The following is a 24,946-nucleotide window of genomic DNA, read 5'->3' on the forward strand; positions in this document are numbered from 1 at the left end:
CACCGACGCATGCGCGGTTAGTCAACATCAGAACGCAACGAGCGTACTGCTGTTAGCGAGCGGCTCTGAATGAGGGCCTATATACCTTTTCGGGGGGGTGTATATAGGGGCAGCTGACTATGGAGTTAAGATGTGTGTTATGGCTGCTATGTGGCTAAAAAAAAACTTTAAAAAAAAGATAGGACTCCAGTGACAAACCATTAAAAGAAATATGTCACTTGTATATTACACTATCCACGTATTTTACAATTTCACCCATATAATATTTTACATTCAGAAGTCATTAATTATATATTTTACAGCTGTCAGTTCAACACCTGCAAGGAAAAATACATTTACTGACACTTCTAATCTGCATATATTACACTGTGGTGAAATAGGACAATTATGAAACTAAAATATAAACTATCCCAAATGAATGAATAAATGAAAGAGCTCAGGGTCCTGCACAGGCAGCTGATAAGTAGATAAAGCCTGTCATTATGGTTACTGCAGAGACTGCACAGCTTGGATGGAGCAAAGCAGCAGCAGTAGCTCCTCCATTACCAGCTGGGTCACATGACTCTGACGTCACCAGAGGGCCTCTCTCCCTCTAGAACCCAGCATTTACCGTCTGCTGCCTGGAGTCGGGACACACCCGGATACCGGGGACCGGTCCGGGGGTTACCGGGACCATGCATGTAAGTACCCGTGCCTACCGTACAGCAGTGCACGGTGGCATGCCATTGAAATGTTTGCTGTTTCCACGGGTACCTGGTGGGGAGAGGGTCTGCCACCCCTGTAAATGCAGCAAGCGGATGAGAAATGCAGCGTTTAGGGCGGGCTTAGTGTCTTTGCTGCCCTGCGCCATGTATTTACCATACACCTCCTGCATTGGTCTACAGTGCAAGGCCAGATCGATTGTGCAGGCAGTCTCCAGCCTTATGTATGAACCGGTGTCTGCATGCAGAAAAGGCTGCTGATCTCCTATACTGTGTGCATGCAGGCTTCATGGCAAGTCTAATAATTGCATACAGAAAAGGCTGCTGATCTGCAACATTGAGTCCATGCATGCTGTATGTCGGCAAGTCTAATAATTGCTATTAGAAGAGACAGCTGATGTGAGTGCATATGAAGCCTCTATGGCAAGTCTAATAATTGCATTCTTGTGCATCAACAAGTCTTGCTCTTCCTATTTCATTATTATATGTGGCTAAAGGCAAATAGGAAATGATGTTTGTGTTGGGCATAGATGCACCAGCCAAATAAGGTGTCCTAGTGATGTTACAAAGGCCTGGCAACCTGAATCCTTATAGCACTGCACTACATGATATAAATGAACGATAACGACATCTTAATCGTGCAGTGAATATGCTGGCAACAATCAGCGCTGGTCGTTGTCGGCATCTGTCATCGCCTGACCATACTGCCCAACCTGACTATCTATCGCCAGGTTGTGCATGTTCGGGGATGAGGGAGGTTGCCTACAGTGAATGACATATCGTTCAGCGTCTGCACTTTATCCACTGCACAGTATAATGAAGGAGAACGTAATTGTTCTTTCATCGTGTATTGGTTATGCACCTTTACTCTAATTGCCATAATCTGGACTGAGCCTCATCATTAGCATACTGAAAGGTTCTGTCTACTGGCCTGATCCTAACCTTGTTACTCTTAGTGTAGTGATTCCCAAACTGGGTGACTCTGGTTGGTGGTCCAATATCAAATAAAATGATTTTTAGTCCATGTGATAGGCAAAACCAGTGCTAATGACTGCGAATTAAAAAATATGTGGACAAAAAAAGCGCAGCACTGGCTACCACCACATAACCGTGTTCATGATCAAATTGCCATTCTGACATCTGGAGGCGTAAGCCTTAAGGTGGGTACACACTGGCGTGATGTTCTGTTTTGGCCAAATCGGAAAACATATTGTGTGTTTTTAGCGCTCCCGCGGTTGTATGCAACATCGTCAGGTGCTGGACGTGCTGCATAACCTAACGATATCGCATGCGGCGCCCGTCAATGTAAATGAATGTGCAGCCAAACCGTTGCCACCTCCACTTGCACACCCCTTCTCTCTAGCTGTTTATTGATCATTCTGGGCTACAAAGCTCCTACGGCTGGCTGTTACCTAGCTGCCACAGGTGATGGAGAAAGGCACTAATTAGTGAGGGAACAGTCTAGTGCAGAGGTTCCCAAACTCGGTCCTCAAGGTACCCTAGAGTCCAGATATCTATGCTTGACCACACGTGATAAATTACCTCAAGCAATTTGATTTATCTACGTGTGCTCAACCATTGACAGCTGTAAAGGACATCTGTCCTTATGGACCGTGTATGAGAACCTCCTAGGTTCTCCCAGAAGTGTCAGATGTTCTCATTGTGCCCAATAAAGTGGCTACTGGTTGGGGTACTAAGTTGCCCTGAAATGCTGTGTACTGTAGCATCTGGCTTGTAGGGCTCATAGCAATTATTGTTCTAGAAAGTTCTCAGCAAATTCATATTTGAGTGCAAGTGGATTATCCCTTTAACATGTGATGTAATATATAGAGCTACAATTTCCTCTATCTAATAAGGTGCATTGGAAGGTAGCTTTTTAAGGGGCCTATTTATCAATATCCCCCAAAAACAAGTGTACCGACAAATATTAAGGATCCCCGGCATTTACCATGGAGGGACTGCAGCAGATATCTACCATGGTCCCTACTTTTCCGACTGCAAAGCAGCCCGCCTAGGATTCTTTAGGGGCTACTATGCAGTGGGATTTACCAAGCTACAGAATGCAAAGCACATTCCAGAACTTGGCTCCGTTAGCTAACTCCATATGAAGATGACATTTTAGCTTATAGTAGCCCTTTGGTTACTGTATTGGGTTTTTTTTGGAGAGGGATCCCCTCAATGACACATGCTCCAGGGACCCATGCCAAGCAGCAGAGTGTTAGTGCTAACACCCTGGGACGGGCTCTTATCGGAGCCCATCTCCCGGCAAGAGCAGAATACTAAATTTGCGGGAAAATATTCATTTTCTTGATGCAAATTATTAGGTAAAAAATATTTATCACCTCAGCATTAAAAATACAGGGTGTGATAAATATGCCCTCAGGCCAATAATATCTTACTTTTCTTTAGTAAACAGGTTCTCAGACTGTTTTCCAGGTCTCCTCACGGAATCACAAGTGAAATAATTAGCTACACCTGGGGATCTTTTGTAATGTGTCAGTGAGTAATGAATACACCTGTGCACTTGCTGGGTTACCTGGAAAATGTGAACTGTGTGGGGTTCTGAGGACAGAGTTTGAGAACCTCGGCATTAGTATATTGTTAAAAGTGACTGCAGACGATAAATTTATGTCGAGAATTTTTTAGTGCTCATCAGTTTAGAAAACACTATACTTTCTAATATTTTGGAATAGATGTTTGTTCCATACGATTGAAATAAGGGTACGTTTCCTTTAGTACTCAAATTAGCAATTTACGTGGCCGAACTGTTGTTTTCCAGGACCGTCCTGGATTTTGTTATTCAAAACAATTCACGAATCATGCTTATTTATCCTAAAATGTAGAGCTCGGGCTGGCATGTAGTGGTTAAGCTGGGTACACACTAGACGTTGTTTAGTGTGTACTCTGCTTTAAACAGTTGAGGATAAATGGATGAGTTGTCTAGTAACCAATCACATTCTAGTTAGCATTTATCTAGTACATTCTGTAAAATGATAGCTACAATGCGATTGGTTGCTGAGGGCACCGCCTCCTCTTGTCCTCTTTCAATTTTATAAATCTCCTCCTAAGCTCCCAAAGAAACACCCTATGACATCATCAGACTCCAGGAAGTTTTTAGTTTTGAAGAGCGTCAGCTAATTGGCACTGAATGATCACATGAGACTATGGTAACCTGATCTTCATCTCACAATTTAAATAATGTTTATGGCACTTATTAAGTAGAGGGACCAAATCACAATCCATAGCTGTTTTCTCGGTAATGGTTGTGTGTTTAGAGCTGTACGTTGTAATTAGACTTTTAATCGGACTCTACTATTGATGTTCGGTTTCTCTAAACGACAAAATTGAGAGATGGGTGCGCTCTCTAAGGAAAATAGGTACAGGAAAGAGGGGAAAAATGTGTGGAAGGAGGGGGATGGGTAAATGCAATGTGGTGGTATGGGGAACAAAGTAAGCGTAAACCATATAATGGGGCCTCAGAATAAAAAATGGGGTGAATCCTTAGTGAATGGCGCACACAAAGAGCAATCTATAGTGATTCAAACATATTAAATCTCACCAACATTTCAATACAGATAAATGAATAAAAAAAATTATGTGACTCAAACAAAAGGCGCTTGTACAAAAATAAAAAATATAAAACTAAAAAAATATTGTTATTAAATAATTGCGTTCCTTGAAAGCATATAGTATCCGTGATAGAAGTCTGGAGAAGTTCTTCTCTCTATCCTCCAATGTGTACGTGATATCATACAGAAAAAGGAACAGGTATGAGCAATACAGTTTTAAATCCAAAAAATGTGAAAAGAGAATTCTTAGAAACTGAAAAAAACTGAAGAATGGTAGCGCTCCCTGTATGATCTTAGTAGTGTGAGAAAAGCTGTTGCCAAAGAAAGAAGAATTGTGCAATAACTTCAAATGCTAAGGATTGATTGATTGATTGGCTGTGCTAATTCAACAACACTGTTGATGGAGTGAGTTAGAATATAATAAATGGAGTGGTATAAAAAAATGTGAATAATTTTAATTGAACTATTGCATATTATAAATATAAAATCCGAAATAGTACATATATAATACATGTAATGCTAATTGATTGAAATACATATATATATATATATATATATATATATATATATATATATACTGGTTATGATCAAAAATGTAATAGTATGAAGAAAAAAAGGTGGTGGTAAAAGTAAAAAAAAAAAGAAAGTTCAGTAATGTTAATCAATTCTTCCTGGCTGTTTTGATAACAAGGTTAGAATTGTATCCTTTTGCTAAAAAGACTTTGGGTCTCATTCAGACCCGATCGCGAGCGCTGTACGCTCGCAAGCGGGTCGATGGTGCCCAAGTGCGCATGCGCACGACGGAGGGAGCCAAAATCACTCCAGGGCTTGCGGCAACGAGACCCTACCGCAAGGGTCTCGTCGCAAGCCTGATGGTCGCGATGGTCTTCACCGTCGCAAGCCCGATGGTCGCGATGGTCTTGACCATCGCGACCATCATCATGGACGCTCGCATAAGCTGTGGGTGGTAACCCACCGCTATGTGAGCGTCCAAAAGGCCGCTTCACAATTAAAAAAAACACGCCCTGATTCAGAGCGGGTGCTCATTCAGAGCGTTCGGCTCTGAATCAGGCCCTTTGTTTCATGGCAATATATATGTGGCAAAGCAACAGTTACTATTAGCTTAGCAGTGACTGTCACTCAATTACCCTGCTTTAAAAGAGGACTGGTCACCTTTCGAGAGCAGGCTTCTTTTGTTATCCAGAAGCTATTGGTTTGGGAGGGGGGGGGGAGTCTCCAGTATGTTGGGCTGTTAGCATGTAATCATCCCACCTGCAGTTTGGCAGTTTGGGGCTTGGATGCGGTGGGTAATGACATCTTCAGATGGCGTCACCCTATAGATTCCTATGGGCGTCTCTTTGTAGAGTGCTATGAGGGGGATCCCCCCCTGGCACCGCCCATTGCGCGTTTGTCATTCTGTGCATGAGCAGAATGACACCGGAGTGACTTCTGGGTCATAGACTCGGCAGTTCCCCACTAGCAAAGGACAGTTCTTACCGAGAGCGGTCCTTTGCATTTTTCTTCATGCACACAAGCATAATTAACGCCGGCATGCACGCAAAGTAACAGGATGCATCGCAGAGAGCGGTTACGCTATTTATGCTGGAACATGTACAGTGTGCGACTCTCATCTGCAAAAAGCATAAACCCCAATTATCCTGTTCAACACTGAAGATCATGGGCAGTCAGTTGGCAGGCTTGGCTGTGTCTTTCAGCCCTGCCATTTATCTAGGAACTTTGTATATGAGACTCAACAAAGGGCGATTCAATACTCGGCAACGTGCGCAAATTCTCTCATTGCCCAGAATTTTGTCAGAGACATCACAGATTTATTTTATGTACCTCTATTGGCTGAGAAGGAAAATCTGATATTTGTGGCCATGATTTGCCGGGAAACCGGTCCGAACGCTAGCCGCTTACAGCCAATGCTTTTATATTAATTGCTTGCATGGAGAAGAGAGTAAGAGCTCAGTTACATTCATGTTCTGCAAAAATGGGTAAAATTATATAGATGATATTTTGTGTTTTTTGTTTAAAAATTTTTTTTTTTTTAATTCTCCCCTCACTTCCCAATTTCAGAACTGCTCTGTGTAGAGGGACAGAAGTAAGAGTTTTCACGTAAAATGTCCCGGAGGAAACAGACAACTCCAAATAAAGTACAGTGTGAGTTATTGCCCTCATTGCACTCTATTTACTGTATCTTAATCATTAATCTCTTAACTACTGATTAACATTTGCATAAAATGTTTCTCCTATCATGAGTTGGATGTCTTGCCCGAACCTTTGCTTGCTCTTTATAATAGGATGCATTGCCGCACAGATAATTTGCTTTGTGGTAATCCAGCTCTGTATTATCACTTAGATACTTTTCATGAAAGGCCAGTTGTTAGCCCAGGAGACTGTAGTCTGCCTATTTACCATTGCATTTGCATGTGAATTACTCTTTTTGTTTAGCATATTGTAAACTTGGCCTTTTCCTGGAGGTGTGGGGGATAAGAGCATGGAATGGAACTTCAATGTATAGTCAATAAACTTAAGTTGGGTACACACTAGACGATATGTCGTCCAATCCCGCGGATTGGAGCAACATATCAGGTAAATCGTCTAGTATGTACCGGTGATATGCGCACTCCCGCGGGTCGTTAGTGACATCCCTCGTCAGCCCTACTGCAGGGCAGACGGGGGATGTCGCTAACGATGCCATGCTACAGCATGGAGAGTCCCTCTCCCCGTCGGACCTGGCTTAGGCAAGTACATATGCACTTTCCGCATGCTAGTTCCGTCACCCGCGACATCGGGCTGGGTACACATCGTCTGATGTGTACCCAGCTTTAAAGAGCTCTTTTTTTTCCTAATAGTTTTAGGGGTCATTTACTAAGCCTTGGAGGAGATAAAGTACCAGCCAATCGACTCCTAACTGCCATGTCACAGGCTATGTTTGAAAAATGAGCTGGTTGATTGGTACTTTATATCCGTCCACTTTAACTCCAGCCAAGGCTTGGTAAATAGAGCCCTTAGCCTTAATGCTAGTACAGCCCTTACATAATGTATGCTGGTTGGCATCGTCCAATAGACGAGGCTACTGAGCCATAGGGATTTTTTTCATGTATGTTTTGCTGACAATGGAAGAATGGTCAATTTTGAGAACTGAAATCTGAGATAATCGGTTTCTCTTATTACTTAGCGATGTCGCTGATTTTATAGTCTGAATATTGGTACAGCCCTCTAAACCCATGATGTCCCACCCAGGGGCAGCCGCTCTATGAAGTAGAGCACTGCCCGAAACTTTATAAGGAAGCTCTGGGCTCTGCAGTAGCGCTAATGGCAACAGGGTGCTGTTCTAGGCATCCTGTAAGTCACATGCAGGTGTCGTGGGGCAGTGACAGTGCCACCCCTAGAGCCCTGTGCCCTGTGTGATGGCACGCTCGCACCCCCCTAGTTATGGCCCTGGCCAATCCTGTACCAAAGGTGGTGCAACCAATGCCACCGCCCAGGATGCAAGGCGTAGTGTGTGGCATGGCAGCCTTTTACTTGTCAATGAAGTGGTCCCCGAAGAGGCTCCCTGCTCTAGTGTAACAAATTTGGAGGTGATATAGTGGCACCGATGTGAACCAGGGGGCATATAGTGATGCCAGAGATCGTGGGGAGTGGTGCCTACTGGTTTGTTCGGGGACGGCACTGAGAACCGCAAACGGAGAGCCTGATGCATAGTTGGTAGCAAAATTTGCGCAAATTACTCAAAAACAATAATAATGCGGGTGTTAATTGTGTGTTTTCCCACATATGCGAAGCCGTACACCTTTCCAGACGCGTCCGGATTTCTGTATGCGCTTAGCTTGTTACAAGTCGTCATCTACAGCATATATTTACATCTTCCCTATAGCAGGTGCAAACGATATGCCCCCTAACAGACATACATGCGGATAATTGCTGGTCTGAATAAGACACATTTACTGAACTTTGCCTACATAAATCATGTCCCGCCTCGCCGGTCTTAAGGTTCAATGCATACCACTCTGCAATTGCGCATTTGCGTGCTTTTATTTTCTAGGCACACATAGTGGGAGAAAACACAAATAATACCCCTTTTACACCAAAGTCCCGGGTCTGACCTGGGATTTGGAACACGTTTCCAACCCGGCTCAGACCCATTTTACACTGCGGCGCCAACCTGGAGTATGCCCAGGTCGGCACCGTTCACACCGGACTGCAGACCTGGCTTTATCAGCATTGCAGTGGATGCTTTGAGATGATGTAATCTCCAAGCTCCACCGTAGCCAGCCAATCGGGTAGCATGCGGCACGACCTGGGTCATCCTGACTCAACGTGCAACAACCCAGGTTTTCAGGTCGGTGTAAAAGGGGTATGAGCTAAATGTCATATGCTCACTCAGGCAGGTAAGTCTATGAGCTTCCACATACTACTATTTCTGACTTATTCATACTGATCTCATGGTTATTCTAATTGGTTTTTTCATGCCATCCATTATTATAATAAATAAAAGACACTACATGGTATTTTGGTATTGACTATGCAACCAGCAATAAGGCTGTGCAGCATATTGAAAGGCACAAGCAAAGGTAGAACACCTAGGTGTTGGCTAATACAAAATACAATCTAATAAACTGAACAAAATAGAGGGAGGGTTCAGCTACCCCGGGTCTAGTAGGTAAACACAAATCGATAGAGTAAAGTCAGTGCAAGCAGTATATAGATTGATCTCCCCTTACATTGATCCAGCACTCCCAGACTAAGCCCTAGGAATCATGCAGAATAGCAGTTAGAGCTCCAGGACCATTATATAACTTTGTGCGACCAAGAAAATAGAAGCGCTACCAGTGGGCCTGATTCACTACGCATGTAACTGCGTTTGCTAATATCAGCGGTGATATTTTAATTATTTAATTCACATTGCGTACACTGCCTGACATAGGGACGCCCACTTCCCCTTGCTCACATCCGTATACTTGACCAAGATAGTGAAACAATCAGTAACATCGGACAGTTAGAGAGGCCCAGACCTCACTCAGGAATTACTTATGCGCACGATATGACGCCTCAGGCGGCATCTGGTATTGCACGCTCCTGCAACGGCGTTGAAACGCACTGGCACGCCTGCGTTCACAGTTCTGTTTGCAATTGTTAGTTCGCGCACTGCGATGCGTGTGCAGAACACAACAATCGACCGATTGTGTGCGTCTTTGTAACTGCGATCCGTGATGAATCGGGCCCAGTGTTTGGTGATTACCCACATGCCTGTTTAAAAATATAAAACAATTATCACTTTTAATGTGATTTCCGTCAATACTCCTGGCAGCCATGAATGAATGGTTTAACTCATTTGTCCGCTGAATAGAGACCCAAAAAATAAATGCTTCCAGAAGGTATACAGTATAGCGGGACTCCTCCTTCCCTTCAGTGTCTTTGAGAAACTTCCCAAGTTGTCCAAGTGAACTTCGTCTTTCCAGATTGCACCCTTATTACTTTTGGCAACGCCCGTCTGTTCCCCTTGTAAGCCAGCACAGTGAATCCTAGATCCTATCCAAAAGTTCCATGGTTTCCATGTGATGGCAGTATCAATGTGTTACCTTTTTGGAGTTTGAAGATTACTCTGTCAGATCACTTTGAGAGAGTCCAAACTTCTGTACGAAGAGGTTAAAAACATCTTTGTGTAAGGCCCATTCTCCTGGATGGACTTGACATCGCCTGAGATAATCTGCTATCCTGTTGTGTTTGCCTGTTACTTGCAGTGCAGAGAGTGTTATCCAATGATCTTCTGCCCATGACATGATTAGTGATACTTCTGCTATCCTGCTTCTGCTTCTTGTTTCACCATGGCGATTTATGAAAGCAACTAACGTTTTGAATCTGAGATGTTTGTGTCTTAAGGCTGAAAATGCTGAAGTTACATTTCGTACCACCCTCACGTCCAGAACGTTCGCGATCAAGTCTTTGTACCGATTTGGAACTATACACCTTTTAATGCTTCTGTATGTTGGCTGCGGCTCTAACCTTTGGAGCTGGAGTCTGTGGTGAGCACAAAGCTTCCAATTCTAAGTTATACAATCCATGATCCCCTTTTTTTGGGGGGATTCTGCAATCAAGAGCATTTTCATTTCCAACTGAAGTTCTCACATAAGCCACCTTGCCCAAGGAAGAATGTCTGTTCTGGATGAGATCATTCATAGGTGACAGAGACTATTCCTTCCTGGCACCATTTGTTGAGTCTGAATTTGGTATGTTAGGTGTGGGATTTTGGCAAATATATTCTGCTGTGTTTATCTATACCCCTAAGAACTATAACTGTTGAGAAGGTACCAGATGGCTTTTCTCTGTAATAATGATCCAAACATGATCTTTTAGGAACTATATCACCTGGGCTATTCTGTGTGTGGCCACATGCTCTGATTCTCCTTTTTAAAGGAATGTCCTCCATATAAGGTGATACCATGATTCCTCGTTTCCTGAGTATGGCCATTCTACCAGATCTTTGGTAAAGGTGGACAGACTGAGTGGGAAACACTGGTAGTGATGGCCAAAAACACTGAATCTGAGGAACTGATGATGTGGAGCTACAATAGAAATGTGGATTTTTGCATATTTTAGATATATCGAGGAAAGGAATTCTCTTTCCTCCACCGCCTGGATAGTCAACTGTACTGACTTAATGGGGAAATTCATTATTTGAGTTATCTGAGACCGAGAACTGTTCAGAAGCTCCCTGATGCAGCAATGCTCCTGACTTTCTACAAGACAGATTGGAAAATAAGCTATTTCCTCCCTGCATCAAAGGTATATTAGAAATTAAATTACTTCAACAAATTCTGCAAACTTTTCTGTAATCTCTCCACTTCCACTGGAGATGCCGGAACTCGGAATTTCTGTAAGGAACCCCCCATGTGCACAGTGTGTAATTTGATCATGCACTCTTCATTGGTGTAGTTACAAACTCATTGTTCCCAGTGTAATGAGCATCCATGTATTCGGGATACTTTGAAATCTTGTCACCCAGGGATCCGTAGAGGTTGGTCTAGGAGAGTTATTCTGAAACTTTTTTTTATCTGTGTCTTCCCTTCCTTATTCATGTATTAACACCAATCTGCTGAAAATACTGCATCCCAGGGTGGTAGCTTCGTATGGGATCTGGTCAGTGCCGACACGTTCTGAATGATGACAAGAAAATGTTGACATTTGCTAGTGTTGAAATATAACAAGTCCGCACCAGAATGTCCATCTACAGTTGTCTTGTTAGGCTAAATTAAGCAAAAAAGTTATTGCAAATTTTCTGGTGTCTACATGTTGAATGTCAACATTAAGAACGTGTTGACATTGTTTGAATGTCGACGTATTGCTTGTTGACATTCTGGTGTAGACTTTTCATACCACCCCTTCATGCTTCTCTGGAGTGCTGGCAAGAAGATTAAGGAAATTATCTCGTTCTATCAGGTGGGAAATCATGGGATTTACCTCCAGCCACTTTCTGAATCACTGAGTCCAGTTTTTCCCCCATACAGAAAATTTCCAACAAATCCCGTGATTGCTGGGCTGCCGCCTATGGACGGGTGGTGATGGTTCCGGTTCCTCCTGATGACAGTAACACCCAGGGCCGTAGCTAGGGTAGTGCGGTCGGTGCCATCGCACAGGGCACCACAGGTCAGGGGGCGCTGTTTGGGCCTTTCAAATTTCTGTTTATTATAATTCTTGCTTGTAGCTGCCTCTTATTTCATCCCCAGCATCTCCTGGCCTCTCCTTTCTCTTCCCTGGCGCTTCCCCATGAAGCCATGGCCCTTTTGTGGGTGCATTATGTCCCTTTGAAAAATGAGGGGGGCGCCAATGCTCTTTTTGGCACAGGGCACCAAAAAGTCTAGTTAAGGCTCTGGTAACACCAGACTTAAGGACTGTTTCCAAGGAAATATGCAGTCTATTAGAGCAGCTTTTCATTCATTTTCCTATCCATAGAATCCTGTAATGGACCCCCATCTTGTATTGGAATAGTGGTCCTTGCAGACAGACTGGCTACTGCTGAGTGCACTGTAGGCACTAAACACCACTTGGAAACTTCTTCAACCTGAAAGTGATACAGTTAAGTCTCAAGATGAAACTGTCCATCTGCTGCCATTCTTTAATAACCAGGTGTATTAGTAACACTTTGCCTTTTCTTTGATATATTGGAAAGTCCCAGAGTTGACGTATCCTCCATCTCCATGGTTTTGTTAATATGTGACCTTAGCTCTTGTCGGATCTCTCCTGAGTCCCTGCTAGATGACTCGTCCAGTTCAATAATAGAAGCCATTGTTCCTGTGGCCTAAGGGGAACCAGAATCATCTATGTCCACACTTATATGTGATTTGGGTCTCTTCTGACCCTGTATATCCTGTTGAATCATCCTTTGTGACAAACTTATCATTGACATCACCACCCAAGAAATTGTTTCATTTGTCCCAGAGGCTGAGCCGGGTTTTCTTTGTATCTGAGTGATACAATCCAAACATAAGAACCTTCATAATCAACAGCCAGTGGTTTATCAGATGCTCCCATAAACATGGTGATGAGTTTTGCTGGATTGCTTCCCTTCTGCAGACTTTGATACTTTAGATTACTTTTAGTTCCTTCTCAGTAGTCTTTCATAGTGTTTAAGTTACCTTTAACCAGTTGTTGTTCCATAATAAGTAATATACTCCAATCCAGTATACTTAAGAATTTTGTCATTTTATTAATTAATTAAATAAATAGATCAAGCCCTTAACTGGGACATATTCTCCCAGGGTTGATGCAGCAAAAACAACCCCGATTGACATTATCACACAGTACTTATACATTATTACAATATTCAAGTAATATGCCCCCCTTATACACCCACTGACATCAGATAGACAAAGCTTGTTCTTGCTAGCTCCTCCTTGGCAATCAGAATCGAAACTGAATTCTTTTAAGAGATACTCATTGCTTGGGGTATCTCTATATTTGGTCCGAGTATTGTTCTCAACACAAGTATACATAAATGGACAAACTCTTGTTCACTGTGTTAGATAAACAGTTTTCCTTGGGAGCGGCCTTAAAGACACACACTAATTTCTATTTAAATGTGAGTTTGGACAGAGAAACAAAATGGACGTACAAATGCCCTGTTACATCTCATGAACTGCTTCATTATACAGCATAAAGCATATGTAAATATGGAATTATGTAAATTAGTCTTTGACAATAGCGAGTATCCCTCAGAAGTACTTGCCTATGACGCGTGCCCTTCGGCCTTTTGGGGGGTGGTCTCAGGAGGCATGTTGAAAATATCCTCCTTGAAGCTGTAGTTTAGCAGAGCAGTTGGCCCAGAGCATAACCCAGAAGTGACGATATATAGGTGCTGGTGGCCTCTGGTAAGCCTCTTAGTACAGGAGCAGAGGGCCAAATATTCAACCCTGTGTTTGCTACTTGGTCACCCCAGGACCCAGTGATTGCAAAATACATGCTATAGCTTTTTTTTTACTTTTTACGCACTACAGGCACTTAGGGACGGAGCTTTTAAAAATGATCGGGAACCACAGGATGCGCTGTCACTGACCTGTGCTCGCCATAGCAGCCAATAAATCTCCCTAACCAATCAGTCGGCACTGTTTCCTCGTCCAATCGCCGCCTGAGCCCTGCCGACCACTCCCCTCAGCCTCTAACACTACACACACACTAGCCTCACCCAGCTGAGAGACCGATGTAAAACCCCAAAGGGGGATATCTTTTGAGTTATCGCTTTGTGATGGCTGTTATGGAGTTGAAAAGGGGGAAAAAAATTTAGTTCTCCCCTTGATTGCTAATGTGATTCTACCAGCACATGGTCATCTGCTTCTGCCAAATAAGAATTGTAGTGTGTGTGTGAATGGGTGGCAATAAGTTTGTATTCTCATAAAAATAAAATATTGTAACAGATTTGATTTCATTGTATTGTACCTCTACTGAAATGTCATTATTTGTTTTGTGAAAGCACAAAACTGAAGGCCCCCCTCCCGATTATGGGCATGGTGGATCCTGATACATTAACGTAACACGGTCTCCTTTCCCTCGGCAGGGGAGCAGATGTTTGCTGGATTGGAGCAGGCTCGTCAAGCAATGATGAAAACAGAGATTATTAAACAGGAAGCGTCTGAGATGGATCACAATGACAGAAGCAGCAGTGAGTAGGGGCAGTGTGCGGAGGGGGATTCTCCTGTAAACCAAAGTATTTAAATCGTATACAGATTTATTGTTTACTGCCGAGGCGTATTGAAAAGTCATAATCTGTGGCGTGCTGCAAAAATGATCTAGATTGACACGGCTCCAGTGCCTAGCTCTAAAGGGCCATTAAATATAGACTTCTTTTTTTTTACCTCCCCTTCATAAAGTACTTGCCCTCGACTCGGACTGCTGGGGTGTCTTTGGTTCCCCCATATAATGGGGGGGCCACCTTTTGAACTGGTAAACTAGGCATAAAAGTCCATGCGTGGCTGATCAGCATGGTACGTCCATACTCATGCACAAGTCATAAGAGAGTGGTGGGGACCACAGCTACCTCACTACAGGCCTCCATGCAGCATTCATTCACACAGCAGGTGTCACTGTGCACAACCGGCCTCCATGCAGCATTCATTCACACAGCAGCTGTCACTGTGCACCACAGGCCTCCATGCAGCATTCGTTCACACAGCAGCTGTCACTGTGCACCACAGGCCTCCATGCAGCATTCGTTCACACAGCAGCTGTCACTGTGCACCACAGGCCTCCATGGAGCATTCGTTCACACAGCAGCTGTCACTGTGCACCACAGGCCTCCATGGAGCATTCATTCACACAGCAGGTGTCACTGTGCACTACAGGCCTCCATGCAGCATTCATTCACACAGCAGCTGTCACTGTGCACCACAGGCCTCCATGCAGCATTCATTCACACAGCAGCTGTCACTGTGCACCACAGGCCTCCATGCAGCATTCATTCACACAGCAGGTGTCACTGTGCACCACAGGCCTCCATGCAGCATTCATTCACACAGCAGGTGTCACTGTGCACTACAGGCCTCCATGCAGCATTCATTCACACAGCAGGTGTCACTGTGCACCACAGGCCTCCATGCAGCATTCATTCACACAGCAGCTGTCACTGTGCACCACAGGCCTCCATGGAGCATTCATTCACACAGCAGCTGTCACTGTGCACCACAGGCCTCCATGCAGCATTCATTCACACAGCAGGTGTCACTGTGCACTACAGGCCTCCATGCAGCATTCATTCACACAGCAGGTGTCACTGTGCACTACAGGCCTCCATGCAGCATTCATTCACACAGCAGGTGTCACTGTGCACTACAGGCCTCCATGCAGCATTCATTCACACAGCAGCTGTCACTGTGCACCACAGGCCTCCATGGAGCATTCATTCACACAGCAGCTGTCACTGTGCACCACAGGCCTCCATGGAGCATTCATTCACACAGCAGCTGTCACTGTGCACCACAGGCCTCCATGGAGCATTCATTCACACAGCAGCTGTCACTGTGCACCACAGGCCTCCATGCAGCATTCATTCACACAGCAGCTGTCACTGTGCACCACAGGCCTCCATGGAGCATTCATTCACACAGCAGGTGTCACTGTGCACTACAGGCCTCCATGCAGCATTCATTCACACAGCAGCTGTCACTGTGCACCACAGGCCTCCATGCAGCATTCATTCACACAGCAGCTGTCACTGTGCACCACAGGCCTCCATGGAGCATTCATTCACACAGCAGCTGTCACTGTGCACCACAGGCCTCCATGCAGCATTCATTCACACAGCAGCTGTCACTGTGCACTACAGGATTCAAGAGAAGATCAGATGTGATCCTTGGTTTATTTTTGATTTATAAACCAGGATGGTTTAGGCCTCCCTGTTATATGGTACAGTAATGTTTACCTAACAGGGTACTTCGCTGAAGCTCTGCCTAAAATGGAGATGTAGGACTTAAGTACTTATGGACTGGAAAATAATCTTCATTTAGTGGTCCTTTAAACAATAGTGTCAGCATTTTTGTTTTCTGAAAGAATTGGCTGTTTCACAGAAGTAATTAGCACCTCACCCCTGGTAGTGATACCTGGCTACCGATAAGACCACCTCTCATTCGGATCCCACATTTTCCCCTTGTTTACCATTGCAGCATTATCTTTCAGAAACAAAGTCTCTCCTTAATTGCCCATACGTAGACTGATGTGGTTGTGTACATTTGATTGCTTCCTATGGTAATGGAAGGGGTTACCAGAATGCTTAGGATTTGGGAGATGCTAACTACCTTTGGCCAATGCTGTGGTTTCCCTCGCCGCTCTTAGTGTATATCTGAGTTTACCTGACCTAACGCTCCGTGGGCTCGTTTGCATGGCCGATTTGTCACGCTACCTTCCAAGCAGAGAAAACTGCCGGAGAACGAACACCGGATAGATGTCTATTACTCTGTGCCTCGCTGTCTGCAACAGTCTTATACATAATTCAGAGCAGACTATGTCAGTGCCATGTTCTCGCTGAAGTGTGCAGAGCCGTAACTAGATTTTTAGGTGCCCTGTGCCAGAAAGAGCTTTGCCCCCCACCCACTTATTTTTTAAATAGGAACATAAGACATGCACCCGAAAAAGGAGCGTGGCCTCATTGAGAAGGGCCATGACCAATCTGATCTGTTTCTTACGATAATGAAGGGATACCGATCCTGTTGTACCACTGTAATCCAGGTGTCACTGCTGAATACAGTGTGAATCCAATGCCTGCATTGATGATACACAATAATTATATAGTATAACTCGCCAGCTCTTGATGTAGGAGAGCGCTGGTGAAGCTACAGGAGGATTTGTCCATCAGAGCAGCCGTGCACAAGTCTGGAGCCGACCGTTTAGATCACCGAATGAAGGTATAGAAAGCGTGCTGCTTGTAGGGTATGTGCAGCAAATATCAGCGGCAGGGAGGTCCATGTATGTACCCTCCACGGCAGTTGAACTCACCAACAAGGGTACTCGAGGTGAGCTAGCAACACCTGGGACGGGAATCAGTGACACTGTTCAGAGCTGCCATCAGAAATTATGGGGCAGATGGCTCCATGTTTAAGGTGTCTGACTGCCATGTGAGAGGTGATAGGTTCAAGTCCTGGGTATGACAGTATTTTGAACTGTGTGTGTTAAATATAAGCGGATGTGACTGAAGGTGCTTGAGGAGATGCAGAGGGAGTCAGGCAGGAAGGAGACCGGAGCGGCTAGGAGAATTTGCTAAGTGCAAAGGCCCCATTGCTGTCCAGTTACACCCAATCCGCAAATGCAGTTCCTGCTGAGTTCAGTGCTACTTTAAACAGCTCCGCAGCTCTGTAAGTGCTCATCGTTCAGCCCTGTGAGAATGCTGGGGATAAAAGAAGAGGAAGCTACAAGTGATAATGATTATAAACACAAAATTGACAGTCCTGAACAGCGCCCCCTGCGGTGCCCTGTGCCATGGCACATGTCGCACCACCCTAGTTATGGCCCTGGGCAGTGTGTAACTGCTGTCTGTGTGGATAGCAAGCGTCGCATTGAGAACCAGCCGACCGTATAGACTTTTCTCTGTTGGGTATGGAACGCACCTTGGGAAAGCGCTCATGTAGAGAGGCCTTAATGTGCCTGTATATATAAGAAAAGCATGCAGGGCAAAACTGTGCAGCGGTTTTACGCTTTGTTCTGCAGATACTCTAATTTCCATCAAGTGGACACTGATCGCGCACTACTTCAGATTATAATGGGAATGCTCTCTGTGCTATAGGTGACAGTGATGAAGACACCACAATTGATGAGCTGTCATCTCCGGGCTCAGAGGAAGACAGCGCGGAGAGAGAAGCGGAGGAGCCTGGCATCAGCAGAAGGAAAGGGAAGCAGGGACATGCCAACATGGTTAGTGGGATGTGACTATCAGGGACATTTATCGGGTATAGGGGTACAGTCACCTACAGTACAGTGCAGGTTCCATTGTATGGGCTGACCAAACATTCCTGAGGATGTAACTTATCATTTCACTTGGAACTAATGCCTACCTCCATAAATACAATGTGTCCTCATACATCCAGTCTCTCAATAAGCACCGTGGCACAAGTGAGCTGCCAGGTCCCGTGCGACTCTGCTAGCGCCGGGTGTTTTTTGTTTTTTTTGCGTCTTGATTGCAATGGTATGTTCTAGGACAAGGAATAAGGCTGTAGCCCCTAGGTAAGATTCACCCCTGTGTGTAATGTGTGACGATATTTGAGTTATGGGGTTGTGTCAGCCACAACTTTAAGCTAAGTGTACTCATTGCCTAAACAAAGGGATAACCTAAAACCGGTGTCCAGCATATACATTCCCCAATGCAAGGCACATTTAAGCAAAGAACATTTGACAGCGTCTGTAAAGCTGGGTACACACTAGGTTGAACGGACACCCCGTCGATCTATCTGACGATTGGTAAGTGCGCACACACACACACACACACTTAACAGTCGTCTGCCTGGTGTGCAGGGCTTTAAGTCACAACTGCCTGGGCATTTAAATTTGCCTGCCCAGTTGAGCTGTCACTCATCGGTGTGTACGGGCGATCCACGGGTCGGTACATCGGCAGTCTGCTGTGCTGCAGGGCTGATCTGATATGTCCTTGAACGACGTCATGCACAGACATATCAGGTGTAGATACCCACTATAGATGTACAGGTATTGGCCGTTCCGTTATAATATATCGATCAGTGTGTACTAAGCTAAAGCATGGTAGTATTCCCAATGAGATCTGTGTAAGGGTTAGAGAGCAGAGAGTTCATGTGAGCTATTACACTTGATAAGATGGCTATCTGACATTAGCCTAATGTGCAAAACCATAGAGACCTTACCCTGGTTAGTGGGTTATGACCTGTAATCATCATTCATTATTTCATTTGTTATTGAGTCACACACCCCGTTCTTATATCTCCTCTCATCTAAGGTTTCCCAGGCTCTGGACGGTCACCTGGATTCTGGGCTCTTCCTTTGCCCACTTTGTCAGCTGGATTGCGAAACTCAGGAGCAGCTAATCACACATGTCTATCAGGTGGGTGACCTCAAACTTCCGTGATTTCTGCATGGACTCCTGGGAATTCTGCCGAGTGATACAGTATAACCTGGGTGGGACATGCATTTGTAGACTGGCCCAACCCATCCACTATTTTCTGTTCCAACACTTATAGGCTGTTTCTTATCTTCCATTCAGCACACGGCCGCCGTGGTCAGTGCAAAAAGTTATCTCTGCCCGGTGTGTGGCCGCGCACTCAGCTCGCCGGGGTCCTTGGGGCGTCACCTCCTCATACATTCAGAGGATCAGCACTCTAATTGCGCTGTATGCGGGGCTCAGTTCTCCAGCCATGCTACCTTCAACAGGTGAGAGCAGTTCCAGGATTATGTCACCTTTCAGTGTTGATCTAGTCCTCTGCTAAAGGCATACAGTAAGTAAGTAGTGCTGGGTTGTAGTAATAGAAACTGCTGAGATAATAGAGCGTCCATCAGAATTGTTAATGCAGTGGAGTCTAGTGCCCCCTGCTGGAGCACAGAGGGAGAGTAGCTGTGAACATTTAGAATTTTATTTTATGGACTTAGGAAACGACTCATGAGTCAGAGAACTATAACCAATTGGCCAAGGTACTCTAACAGTCCAGGTTTTAAGGATATCCATGCTTATGTATAGATTGTGTAATCAGACTAACTGAGATAATTAAGTCACCTGTGCTTAAGCATTGATCTTCTTAAAACCTGGACTGTTAAGCTGGGTATACACTATGCAGTCAGTCTTACGTTCTATTGTTTCAACACAGATTGGAGCGATATATATTGGGTGGGTCGCATAGTGTTCACACCCAATCGCATCCTCCCAGCTTGTGTGCTGCACAAGCAGATGAGAAACAGCAAAAGGTATTCCCCAGCACTCACATGCTGGTAGCTGCTGAATCGCTTCAGTAATATCACTCAGGTACATGAAAAAGGACATGGTGGCAGATAATTTAGAGATCTCAGTTGCATATATTTACAAAAATATGGCTAAGCCCCCAGGTCACTTCATGGCGTCTGTTTACTGGAGGTCCCTAATAGTTAGTCAAAGATTGGTTACTGTTATTAGTTTTAGGGATGAGCTTAGGGCGCGGTGCCCCTTGGGTTGGTGTGGCTGGGCTGCTTTGGGGTGGCACACTATAACATTTTATTTAGCATTTTTTTTTTTTTTTAACACTTTCAAATTATTTTTCTACTAATACTCTTTTTAGCATTTTTATTACACCTTTCACCTGTGTAACTTATAGATTTTGCTTTATTCTTACTAACACTCACTAACACTTTAGCCTCTCACTGGTGTGCTGCCCTGGGGTGGCTGGGCTTCGCTGGCTTTTTGGGGTTCCACGCCCCAGACTTTGCAGGAGGTCCCTAATACTTTGTCAAACAGAGACGCCGTGAAGTGACCTGGAGGCTGAGCCATATTTTTGCTAATGAGATCTCTAAATCATCTGCCACCATGTTCTATTTCATGCCCCTGAGTGATCTTACTGAAGCGATTGAGCAGCTACCAGCATGTACTGCAGCACAGCGGATGGGCTGATGTGATTAACAACGCAATGCTGCTCAGTGGCGTAACTTCATCCCAGGTGCCCGGAGGCAAGATAAATGTTGGTACCACCCCCCCAGCACCTATGCCAGCCCCAACTGCCGCCCCCCTATGCATTTCCCCCAGTAGTGGTCCCCCTGTGCAGTCCCTCTGTAGAGGTCCCCCTATGCTGTGCCGCCTATGTAGTGCCCCCCAGTAATGGTCCCCCTATGCAGTACCTCCAGTAGTGGTCCCCCTTTGCAGTGCCCCAGTACTAAGGACCCTGTAGTGCTCCCAGTAGTAAACTCCCTGTAATGCCCCCTATAGAAAGCCTGCAGTAAGCCCCCAGTAATGCCCCCTGTAGTAAGCCCCCAGTAATGCCCCCTGTAGTGAGCACCCCAGTAGTGAACCCCCCCAGTAATGCCCCCTGTAGTGAGCACCCCCCCCCCCCCCTGCGAGCGCACACACATACAAAAAAATAAAATAACAAAACATACTTTCCTGAAACCCCGCTCCAGTCCTGCTGCCTTCCGTCCCCGGCGCCCGCTCCTCAGAACTATGGGAGTGACATCATGAGCTCTGTACCTCCGGCTACCGTAGGGGGGAACGAAGGAGCCGGGCGCCCGCAAATAGGGAGTGCGATTGCACCCCCCGTATTGACGCCGCTGGAGGTGGAGCACCGATCAGCGGCGCTCCATCTCCATGGCAGTGACCGGAACGGCCCGGGGGACAATGGAGCCATGTGCCCCCTTAAGGGCTGGAGCCCGGCGGCAAATGACTCCATTGTCTCCAGGAGTTCCGCCACTGATGCTGCTAAATGCAGCATGGAATGACACATGCGCCATAGTACACCACATCGTGCAGTGTCTACGGACGGCGCATTGTATCACTCAGTGGCGTCGTCTCGTCAGCTGAGTGCACAATCGCATAGTGTGTACCCAGCTTTAGGGTTGCCTTGACGACTGACTTTTGGAACCACTGGACTAGAGAACTCTGTGATGGACTGAAAGTATTGTTCACGCGAGTAGGGCGTTAATAAAACGTTCCACCTAAAAACTGCTTTGCGCATCTATATGTAAAATTGTTTCCACTAAATTCATGCAAGATATAAATGCATTTATATAGTCAATGAAAGGATGATGATAATATATAGGCAGCGGATCAGTTCCTCCTCCTTGGTAAATGTGTATTTCTCTGCACTTTAGGTTCAATAAACCTTGTAAATCTTCAGCTCTACATTTATCTAGTGCTCTGTCATTTGCCTGTGTCCTACATGTCTTTTCGGCTCCCTTATCAATCCCTTCCTCCTCCTGTACATACAGTGTCACTGGCACAGGGAAGGAACTTCAATGAAACCAGAGGGAGGAGCTAGAATAACAATTGTAAATATGAATTAAGCATTTGTGCAGAATTTTGAAATACAGCTGGAGCGGGTTGCACGGTGTGCATTCTGGGGCTCCTTGAACGAAATGGTATCCACATACCACAGCTCCAGCCATCCAGTGGGAAATGGGTAATACTGATCTGATTGTTAAGCGGAGTACTGAACCATGTTTACTAGCAAGAATATTGTGAAGCCATATTATTAGTGCAGTGGTTCCCAAAGACTGTCCTGGTGGCCCACTCACAGTCCAGGTACTAAGGATATCCATGTATGAGCACAGGTAGCGTATTTTTTTTTTTTACCTCAGTCAGTTTGACTTAACCACCTGTGCTGAAACAGGGATAAGCCTAATGTCTGGACTGTGAGGACCGGGTTTGGGAAAGGCTGATCTAAGGTAAAGGATGGGATTCTTCACTGTGCTGTGGTTTACTGGCCTCATATTGGGATATGTTCTGCTTTATTTTCAGCGAGAAGCTGCCAGAGGTTTTGTCGCCAGAGACCTGGAATCAGAACAACCACAAAAACCCCAGCGGGTTAGAGGAGGAGAAGTGTCCGGATTTTAACGCTGTTTACCCTGCCGGAGTACTACTCGTGTGCAACAACTGCGTGACCTATAGGAAGATGATGACCTCGCAGACCCCCGCCGTGCGCAAGTGGGCAACTCGCAGACAGAACGAGCCTGTGGAGGCGAGAGTTCAGCGCCTGGAGCGGGAGCGTACTGCTAAGAAGAGCAGACGGGACAGCGAGACCGCTGAGGAACGAGAGATGAGAAGGATGAGGGACAGAGAAGCAAAGAGGCAACAGAGAATGCAGGAAACGGATGAACAGCGGGCAAGGCGCCTGCAGCGAGACCGCGAGGCTATGCGGCTGAAACGGGCTAATGAGACGCCAGAGAAGCGTCAAGCGCGACTGGTCAGGGAGCGTGAAGCCAAAAGGCTGAAACGGCGACTCGAAAAGATGGACATGATGCTGAGGGCACAATTTGGGCAGGACCCAACAGCAATGGCCGCTTTAGCCGCGGAAATGAACTTCTTTCAGCTTCCGGTGGGAAACAATGAGCTGGAGCAGCAAATTCTTGGGAAGATTTCACTGGACGATCAAAATAGCACTACTCTGCACTGACCAGTTATTGTGATATTGTTTTTCAGTGATTAACTAGAACACACAGGGACATCCAACCACAGGGCAAGCTGTTACTCCTGTTAGAATGTGATATATGAATCCTATTTGCTTTTATACCTCTGCTGGGTCTCCTGAACACTGAATTCTCAGTCCGAAGACCTGAGAGGAACCACTTACTCCCGCCTGGGGTGGCCAACGCTGAACGCCATTGCTCAGGATTATAAGGGTGCTAGAGGGAAGATGAACGTCTGCATTCGAATTGTACATCTCGTAAGCCGATATAAACTGCAAAGCGACTATTCTAAGAGCCGAACAGACTCCTGACCTCCCCAAATGGTGCATTTCAGAGACTGTGTGTAAAACAGGGTATGAAAACGCAGGATTTACACTTTGCTCACATGGCTCCTATTTGTGCTGTGTCTAATCTCTGCCGTAAGTGAGTCGTATGTCTGTGGTATGTTTTATTTATGTGTGTGTGTGTGTGTGTGTGTGTGTGTGTGTGTGTGTGTGGCAGAGTATCTCAACAGCATCCGTGTAAATGTGCAAGATATGTAATGTGGAGCCAATAAATTATTTTAATATGGGGTTGATTTCTACCTCACACACACCATGGGTAAAAATGGTGTGCTTAGCGCTCATTCATCTGTGCTGGGAAAGAGAGTAAGGGTGAACGTGCATTTTATTTTTATCTCTTTGTGATTACCAATACATCCTATTGTCTGAGGAGCCCAGGTTTATGCATCGGTACAGTACATTGCACTAACATTGTATACACACAATGCTGTAAACTGCACCATTGGCTCTTATTTAGCCTATCTTAGGGGCCATGTGTTCATTCATTTTGTTTAACATTTTTTCTTTTTCCCTGTGTAAGTGTCCATTATGATTATGTACAGGAAGAGGTGGAAGTGCAGCATGTTTTAGGAATCCTGGCCTCTTTGTAGGGTTGGTTACCAGCCATTGTTTTCTCGTCATCCCCCCTCCCTGAGTCACTCCAGATGATGTGGGCCAACGCAGGTTGCTTGACTATTTCAAATAAAAATGATTCTGCAAGTTAACACCCCCTATATGCCAATAGTTAAAAAACTAAATTTAAAAAAAATATATATATATATGCCATATCATCCCTTTCATTCAGGACACACGTGAATTACACTGGTTCTCTGATGGAGACATGGTGGTAAATGTAATGTAAAAATAACCCACCACCACGCACACAATCATGCCTTTAATTCAGGATGCATATGAATTACAAAGAGTTTGTGGCTGGCTGTCTTCAAGAAGTAAATGTAATAACCTGAGGACTGCAGGCATCTGTGAGTTCTGTGTGAGACAGCCAGATGTTTTAATATAGCAGTCATTTAACAGGCAAAATCAACTTGGCTGTACCTTTTTAAATGACTGCTATTTTAAGAAATTGTTCAGTCTTGCATGGAACTCATAGATGCCTGTAATCCGCAGTTTATTACATTTACTCCTTGAAGACAACCACCCACATAATCTTTGCAATTCATATGCATCCTGAATTAAAGGTAGGATTGTGAGCGTGTTCTCCAATGTTGATTGACATCACGCTCCCTTTGGTGGGCGTGCCTCCCAG

At 45.1% G+C, this 24,946-nt stretch overlaps 1 protein-coding gene across 1 annotated transcript; it reads left to right on the top strand.

Moving 5' to 3' along the window:
• Nucleotides 1–592: 592 nt before the first annotated feature.
• ZNF821 (zinc finger protein 821) lies at nucleotides 593–24,584 on the top strand. The gene is made up of 7 exons (XM_088456975.1): nucleotides 593–680; nucleotides 6,350–6,433; nucleotides 14,328–14,432; nucleotides 18,042–18,169; nucleotides 19,221–19,325; nucleotides 19,485–19,651; nucleotides 22,692–24,584. Exons 2-7 carry the CDS (start codon nucleotides 6,394–6,396, stop codon nucleotides 23,344–23,346), a joined length of 1,200 nt encoding a protein of 399 aa, XP_088313101.1. The 5' UTR covers nucleotides 593–680; nucleotides 6,350–6,393; the 3' UTR covers nucleotides 23,347–24,584.
• Nucleotides 24,585–24,946: the final 362 nt, after the last annotated feature.

The sequence above is a fragment of the Taudactylus pleione genome, unplaced genomic scaffold (genome assembly GCF_031769625.1).
Source record: "Taudactylus pleione unplaced genomic scaffold, aTauple2 ptg000731l, whole genome shotgun sequence".
Lineage (NCBI taxonomy): Eukaryota > Metazoa > Chordata > Amphibia > Anura > Myobatrachidae > Taudactylus > Taudactylus pleione.